This window comes from Charadrius vociferus, unplaced genomic scaffold (genome assembly GCF_000708025.1).
Source record: "Charadrius vociferus isolate BGI_N301 unplaced genomic scaffold, ASM70802v2 scaffold104, whole genome shotgun sequence".
Lineage (NCBI taxonomy): Eukaryota > Metazoa > Chordata > Aves > Charadriiformes > Charadriidae > Charadrius > Charadrius vociferus.
In genome coordinates this window covers 1,982,840-1,991,207 of record NW_009648255.1, presented here as the reverse complement: position 1 = coordinate 1,991,207, position 8,368 = coordinate 1,982,840, and the positions used below count along the sequence as shown (strand labels likewise).

At 54.4% G+C, this 8,368-nt stretch overlaps 1 protein-coding gene across 1 annotated transcript in view; it reads right to left on the bottom strand.

Moving 5' to 3' along the window:
- Positions 1-7,742: 7,742 nt before the first annotated feature.
- Positions 7,743-8,368, bottom strand: part of LEKR1 (leucine, glutamate and lysine rich 1) — a 75,749-nt gene continuing 75,123 nt past the window's right edge. The window contains exon 16 of the mRNA XM_009884484.1: positions 7,743-7,764. Coding sequence (XP_009882786.1) covers positions 7,743-7,764 — 22 coding nt within the window. The remainder of the gene's footprint in view (positions 7,765-8,368) is intronic.

Here is an 8,368-nt window from a genome sequence, read left to right as displayed (position 1 = left end):
CCCCCCCTGCCGTTCTGGGGTTTATTCTGTAGGTGGAAGTATTGCAAAGCGGACACGAGCATCCCCCGGCGTGCACAGGCTCACGCGTGCATCCGTGCACGCACACACGTGCCCACGCACACAGCTGGTGCGGCAGAGGGGCGCCCAAATTTTGGCTGGTGGGAGCAGCGGAGCCGCTGAGGGGTGGGCAGCCGTGAGGGGGGCATCGGCCGGCAGACATGTGAGATACCCCGGTGTCAACCAGGGTAAAACCAGCGTAAAAGCACCCGCACACAGCTCTGCAGCAGCTCGGGTGGACCTGCTTGAGCTACCCCTAAAAGGCTAATTGTGACTAACGCCGCGGAGAGTCAATAAGTTAAAATTCATGAATGAATTCATGAATGAAACTCAACAAGGCCAAGTGCACGGTCCCGCATGTGGGTTGGGGCAATCCCCAGCACAGCTCCAGGCTGGGTGGGGAATGGCTGGAGAGCAGCCCTGAGGAGAAGGACTTGGGGGTGTCGGTGGATGAGAAGCTCCCCATGAGCCAACAATGTGCGCCGGCAGCCCAGCGAGCCCCCGGCATCCCGGGCTGCATCCCCAGCACGTGGCCAGCAGGGCGAGGGGGGATTGTGCCCCTCCGCTGCGCTCTGCTCTGGGGAGACCCCCCTGCAGTGCTGCCTCCAGCTCGGGGGGTCCCACCAGCAGAAGGAGACGGAGCTGTTGGAGCGGGGCCAGAGGAGGGCACGGAGATGCTGGGAGGGCTGGAGCCCCTCTGCTGGGAGGACAGGCTGGGAGAGGTGGGGGGGTTCAGCCTGGAGAAGAGAAGGCCAAAAAGGGGAGACCTCAGAGCCCCTTCCAGTGCCTAAAGGGGCTCCAGGAGAGCTGGGGGGGGACTCTGGGTCAGGGAGGGGAGCCGTGGGATGAGAGGCCTGACAGAATTTCAAGCCATGACTTCTTGATTTATGTTCTTAAATATTCTTTTTTTCCTAGTTAGCAGTCTGCATCTGTAGGGAGGAATCAACAGATTTCTTCCTTTAATGCAACTTTTGAAGTTCCCGTTTTTCCTTTTCCTTTTATTTTTTTTCCTTAATTGGAGACTTTTTACTGTAAAACTTAACCCTACAGACTACCTCCAATCTCTTTAACATGCTGCAAACTACTACAATCCATGCGTACCCCTTGTACGCAGTGAGGGGGCTGGAGAGACTACGTTAGCAAGAACATCCGGGAGAGTCAGCAAATGCACGGAAGTCTCTACGTTCCCAGACACAGGCGAGGCAGAGCGCGGGTCGGAGCACCGACGCTGATTTATGTTTGCCCCTACGCAGCGGCGACCTGTCTGCACGCAGAAAGTAGCTGGATTTCATCTGGGGCACGTTGCGGAGCACAGTTCACCTTGGGGGAGTGTGATGGGAATTCCAGGTATGCCTCGATCGGAGCAGACAGCCCCTCCTCCCCCAAGGGAAGGGGTTTTGGATTGGCTTTACCAAATCGCACCTTTAGTTGTTCTACTTCTGGCAAGAAGGGAACCAAGGGCAAGCGCCCCGCTGCCACCCCTCCGGCCACCGCACGGCCGCTCGCAGCCTCCCGCCGCCCCCGGAGGGGCTGCAGGGGGAGGGATGCTGCGTGGGGCTGTGCTCCCCGCGCTCCTTCTGTTCCAACCACAATCAACTTGTCATCGCATTTCAATTCGAAATCGCACCGCAAGCATCGCTGCTTCCTTCAGGCGTCCTCCGCAATCACATCGCCAACGCGGGCACCTACGCAGCCATCCCCGAGGCTGATGGCGTCGCTGCCGTCAGAATTCATTACCGTACAAACACGGAGAGAGCGACCCAATGAGAGGCTGTGCGGGAGATCTGATTAATGTATCAGTACCAAAAACCAGAGGCAAACATGGACTGTTGAAGCCAAGACGTGTCCCATCGCCACGCTCAGCTCGCCCGTGCTGTGCCGTGGGGCGGCCACCCCCCACCGCTGCCCGTGGGACAGCCAGAGCTCCAGCTCTCCCGCAGCCCAAGGCTTTGTGCGCACAAGTCCTGCTCTCCCCAGCCAAAATTTTGCCCCCCCAGACACCCAAGTGAGACTGGGGGTCCAGGCGGGGGGAAAGGGTGAGGGCGTGAGTAGATGGCAACGGAGCACAGAGAGTGATGGAAGAGCACAAGGAGAGAGTCCCTTCACCTTAATAGTAAAAAAATTAACTGTACAGCCGTTGCTGAGTACTTGTGAGAGCAAAATACACCTGCGGGAGTGCGGATAATTGGTGAGCAACGCCAATGGTCTGAATTTGGCAGCTAATTAGGAGGCAAAACTCATACCCATTGTAAGGGTGTGCAGCCTGTGAGGGTTCTGCCTGCTCTACAGGCTGTGCCGCTTCACCTCTGCCTGGCTTTAAGCCCACCTTTTTTTTTCTCAATTTGGTAGGATAAAACCATAGACAACTGCAATTTGAGCCTTTCCCCCCACCAAGGTCAAAATTGTTCACTTACCCCACTAAGGGAACCGGCTTGGAGGGAGCCGAGCAGCCCAAGTGCGCTGGCACAGAGGGGGCTGAGGGTAGGGAGCAGCGGCGTGGCGGGGACGCTGACCTGCGCGTTCTCCCTCACACGGCCGCCCGAAACAGCTCCCAAGCGCCGTAAGCCAGCAGCCATCGAAGGAATTGCGTTTACCCACCGACGATTGCACCGCCGCCGCGTAAGTAGCATAAGGGATTGACCCCGGCAGAGCTATCGGGCTGATACCCCCGTTCCCTTCTGAGAGCGGCGATATCCAAGAGAAAAACAATCACGGAAAGAATAACTAAGTGCTCCCGTCTCCTGTGCGTTTTCGTGGTCTTACAAATCCCGTTAACAACGGGTTTCTCCGCTGCAGCAAACGTCCACCAAACCAGAGAGCTGATCCCACGGAGGGAGGGCAGGAACCGGGCAGCCGAGTGGCACGTGCCCTGCGCTGATAGGCAATCCAGGGAGGAAATCGAGAGCAAAAGGAGCTAAAAACCAAGTGAATCTACTTAAGGGCTTGCACAGATTCAAACACGTCCATTCAGTGAAGCGCTGCAGCTTTCCAGAATACCTACATGCCTTAGGACCTTCAGGTTTGTCTTCATTTAAGTGGGAGTTAGGCAACTTTTGCTGCCAGTATTAAGTCCCACTTTAAAGCGGGATGGAGGCAGAGGAGCTGAGGTTTTGTTCAAAGCCTGTAGGCTTTTGTATGCCACAATACCTCTGAAAAAAAACAAAAACAAACCCTTAAGCACCTTCCTCCAGTGCCGAGAAGACGCCTGGGCTGACAACCCCCATATGGCCAACAGCTGATTAAAGAGAACAAATTCGGGGGGGGGTATAGGACTGGGGCTATCGCAGGTGTCCCTTTTAAGAGAATAAAATAGGTGTTCTCCGGGCGCAGAGCATCCTCCTGCCTCCCTCTGCTCCCCGCCTGGCCGGGGGCACGGAGCCCCGCGCGAGCCCGGCCCCGAGCAAACGCTCTCGGTATTTCGTATTTTCATCCACAACAATTCTATAAACCGGTCAGACACTAAGGGATTAGAGCACAGTAGTTTGCCATCAAGGAAACCGCAAGCAACAAACAAAGATGTTATCTCTGACATATGGATCTTATTTGAGGAAATATGTCTGATTACATTAATTGACACGAGACGGCTCGGGGCTGTTTTTTGTTTTATAACTCCTCCTGGGTTCCCCTGGCAACGGCACAGCTAACGACGGGGATACCAGGGCTGCAAACACAACAGCGGCACCAAACACCCTTCCCCTCCGCCCCGGACAGTCCTCGGCAGCCAAGAACAAGTACTGGCCACCGACGCGGCAGGCACGGACATCGCCACCGCGCTCTGCCGGCGCTCCTCAGGCTCTCCCTCCACGTGTAGAGACTTATTTACTAGAGGCAAAGATAAAGTCAGGTGGAAAGAGGAGAGCAAACCCCCGCCTTTTAAGTGGGGGGATGCTGCTTTCCTAGCCCTGACTCATCTTACTGAACTCACATTCCTCCAGGCCTGGGACTGAAAAACTTGTAGAAAATTGATGAAAATTACAGCAAATGAGCTCCCTTTGCTGGATGACCTGGAGGCTGCCGAGCCGAAGCGATGGCAGATGAATAAAGAGCAGGATGTCCCTTCAAGGGCAGAGCGCCGCGGCTGGGAAACCCTCCGTCATCCCCGGCTCAGCCCCCGGCAGCGACCGGAGACGGAGAGCACACACGGAGGGAGACCGAGTGGGAAAGTCAGCTGCAGTTTTACCAAGACAATAAAAAAATGCGTGACATAAAAGAGTATTCGGGCAGCCCAACAAGGTGTGTGCGTGTGAAGGTGTGTTTGAACACACGTCCTATTGCAGGAGAACTTGGTGACAATGAGAATTGTCTAATGCCACACCGAATCCCAGGCAGCCCGAGGCGCAGAGCGACCCGATGTCAGCCTCCTGTTTTACGGGGGTTAGCAGGCCATCTGCATCCCGTTACCTGTGACACAGACTGGCCTCGGCTGGCGTTTGGGCGGTTGGAGGTCAGGACTGTGCAACGAGGGAGGTGTGATGCTGGTCTTAGCGATGGGACCAAAGTCTTCTGTATGTCCAAGTTGTCTACAGGGCAAAGGGAGAGGGTGGGGAAAAGGGGACGCGACCGTTGCTTGCTGCATTGGATTGCACCTTGCTTAATTATGCTTTTGCTGATGACCACAAGGCCAGAAATTAGTTTCCCCCCCTCGATGTGTCACTTTAAAGGAAGTCCCCAAGCCAGACCCTGAGGTTGTGCACAGCGAGAGACGGGGCTTTGGGTGAGCCGTGCCAGCGCCCGGGCTCCGCATCCTGCTCGCGCTCTCAGGCTTGCAGCAATCATGAGGTTTAAGGTCCAGGAATCGTTTTCCCTGGGTCAGGCTAAGGGGGATCGCTGGGGACTTTGGCTTTCCGGGTCCTGTGCCATAGTCTGGTTTCTGTACCCTGCGCATCTCCTTAACGCAACCGCCTCCGTTTCCGGAGCCTGCCGAGGCTTTTGCTCGCCCGTTATTCACGGTGTTATTCAGTCGCTTCTGTAGGTTTAACACTTGTTACGTGAAGGCGAATCGGGCTGTGATGGTGGCGAGAGGATGTTCTGCAGACCTCCTGCCCAACCCCGTGGATTCCCACGGCCCCATCGCCGCAGCTCACGCACGGAGTCCGGCAGTGTGCCGGCGGCTCCTCTGCCCCCACGACGTCCTTCGGCCAAAGCACGGTTCCCTTGTAAGACGGATGCACAGCAGCTTTGTAACATCCTTGCCCAAAGACAGCCAGAGGAAAGTGTTGCTATGAATTTCTATACATACTAATTCATAGAAAAAGCCTGGTCGTCAGCAGCAACTTTTCATCCTTTTGTTTTATAGCACAGGACTCAAAAATCAAAACGCTCCCCGTGTACAGTTTTATCCGATGAATTACCGTCTCATTCCAGCTCCAGTAACTGCTTCCATTACCCTCAGAGGAGGTGCTATTGTTATTTTTAGAAGGAATCTGCAAAAACCAAACCCGAAAAAGACATCAGCAAATATAATGAAGTTGGCGACGGCCGACGTGTGAAAGCGCTGCGGCAATATTGCTACTTGGTTACACCCACAGCACCCATAAATCATTCTCCACATCTGACCTCTTTCCGGACACTTTTCAGCTGTTGCTGATGAGTCTTTTTTTTTTTGGGGGGGTGTACTTTTCCCAAAACGCACATGTGGTTCTTTGTTCAGAACTTTACGATGATTAAAATGACCGCTCAGTCCTGGTAACTTAAAACAAATATTGCAGCCAGCACAATGCTTCCCATACACAGGAAACAGCTGCAGAAATGGATGCTGAAACGGATTTCCATAAAAGCCAATGATTCATGAAAAGTGGTGTTCAGCAAGCGGGGTCAGCTCCGGGTTCCTGAGGAGCTTCCTCTGCCGGAGACAGACGCCAGCGCCCCGTCCACCGCCGCGCGGCGTAGCGTTACCCTCGCGCCCACCCTCAGCATCCCCTGCGATTTGAGCAGAAGAGCGGGAATTCGCAAAATACGGCCGCGGGGGTATGTTTCAGCTGCATTTCCTGCTGCCAATTAAACGCTGCTCAGCTGACCCGTATGGGGAAAAAAAGTGATCTCATAAGCCAAGAGAGGGCAGCCCACGTGCTACTAACGCTTTCGGTAGTATTATTTCCCAGGGAGCCATAAGTGGTTTCATTGAGAAGGACCTTTGGGCAGGACGGAGAGCGTGACCCCCCAACCAACCCCACCAGCAAAGGAGAATCTGCTGCACTTGCAGTGGACCCGACAGCTCCTCAATTAGTGCCTCTGTGACCACCAGGTTTCTCCAAGGACTCAGAGTTCAAAGCAGGTACTTGCCAGCTGGGCATTATTCATTGTAGTAAAGTGGTGGTAGGCCGAAATAAATCACTTTCCATGTCACATAAATTGGGAGATGGAAAATACCATTGAGGTCATACGGTTGATGAGCTCCTGCCAGTGCAGGGCTGCTCCTGGCAGAACATTTTCCATAGCTTTTTTCCTGTCCACTTGGAATGACTCAGGCACGGGGGCTCCTCCGCTCCCCCCAGAGATCTTCCGTAGCTGACACAACTCCACGTGAGGACATTTTCCTCTGTATCGCCCTGAAACTTTCCTTTGCTAAATGTCATCCCATCACTGCCTTCGTGGACCACCCTGAATTATTCCACTGATGTTTACCGCCCTCAGTTTTCATTCTGTGCCTGTCACCACAGTGCCTGGGGACTTCTGACCTGCAGAGACATCCCGTCGCAGATAAAAGGTGGCCACGTGGTGCTCGGAGAGGTGGCCACAAAACCACTTTGGGCAAACCATCCTCAGTCTGTCCCTCATGCAGACAAACCCAGACAACCTCTAAATTAATGCACCACAGTGACCAGAGTAGTGGGGCTGTTGTAGGAGAGTTCAAACACTTGATATCCACCTAAATTAAGCAAAAAGAAAATCAGTAGCCTGAACTGCTGTAACTGATGAGGAAACCGAGGGAATGGTCTTCATCTCACTTAGAAGTCTGGTGGCATTTGTGGGACATATTTTCTGGTTGTATGTACATTAAGTGAAGATGTCACCACACACAGAATCATAGAATCGTTTTGGTTGAAAGGGACCTTTAAGATCATCGAGTCCTACCATCAACCTCACACTGCCAAACCCACCACATGTCGCTCAGCACCACTGTCCTTTAAATCCCTCCAGGGATGGCGACTCCACCACTGCCCTGGGCAGCCTGTTCCTGTGCTTGACAACCCTTTCCGTGAAGACCTTCTTCCCAATATCCACCCTAAACCTCCCCATGAGCAACTTGAGGCCGTTTCCTCTTGTCCCATCGCCTGTTCCGTGGGAGCAGAGACCGCCCCCCCCTCGCTCCCCCCTCCTGTCAGGGAGCTGTAGAGAGGGAGAAGGTCTCTACACATGAAAGCCTTTGTAAAACCTTTGGGTTGGGATGCTGCGAAAAGCAGTGGACACTCACTCAGCAGCTGGATGCTCGGCCCTGAATGAACCACCAGTTTTATGTGAAAACCATCAGAAACTTGGCCTCAAATCCCTTCCTCCGGCACGGCGTCGTGCTCTTTTCCCAGAGATGGTGTACTCACAGAAATGCCCGCGGGACGCCCGGTCCAGAGCCCATCGCGGTTACGGGGCCGAGCGGAGTGAGCGCTGAGAGCAGGACCGACAGCCTGTGCCGGGGAGGAACCACCAGCGGCTGCTCGTTGGCGGCGGCACAACGGGACGAGGGGCCGTTACGGCTCGATGGTGCCATCACTGTAGCACAGACAGGTGAGAAGACACAGCCGCAAAAGCCCCATCACACCCCCTGAACACCTTCCTGCCACCTCCTAAAAAGTAACGAAAATAATTCTTCTGTGGGGTGCTTTAAAAAAAAAAAAAAAAATAAAAAATTTGACAATTCTGTGGTTTTTTTTGGCAAGAAACACCACCAGTATTTTTCTGCAACGCTGCAACTCCTTGACCACAGTCAGGGAAAAGCAGCAGAGCTGAGCGTGGGCTGCAGAGCCTGAAGAAGCCAGAAATACCCGCTGGCCTCGCGTACCCTTATGAATTCAATTTCCCGTTAGCCCTTTCCCACGGAACAGAGTGACTGCGGTGTTACAAACCTGCCCTGGGGGTCTCGGCAGAGGGGCAGGATGGGGCCAGGGGATGGCCAGGAGCACCGGGAGGGCTACCAGATCCTCCGGCCATGAGTCACGTCTCCTGATACCGTGTTGAAATAGTAACTGACTTTTGCTTATATCTGTGCACCCCTCAGTAACTCCGTCCCCGTCCCAGTGCCCCCTGCGTCCCCCCGAGCCCACAGCTCACCCGGTGTGCGTGTGGGAGTGTGTCCGTGTGGGACCCCAAACCTGCA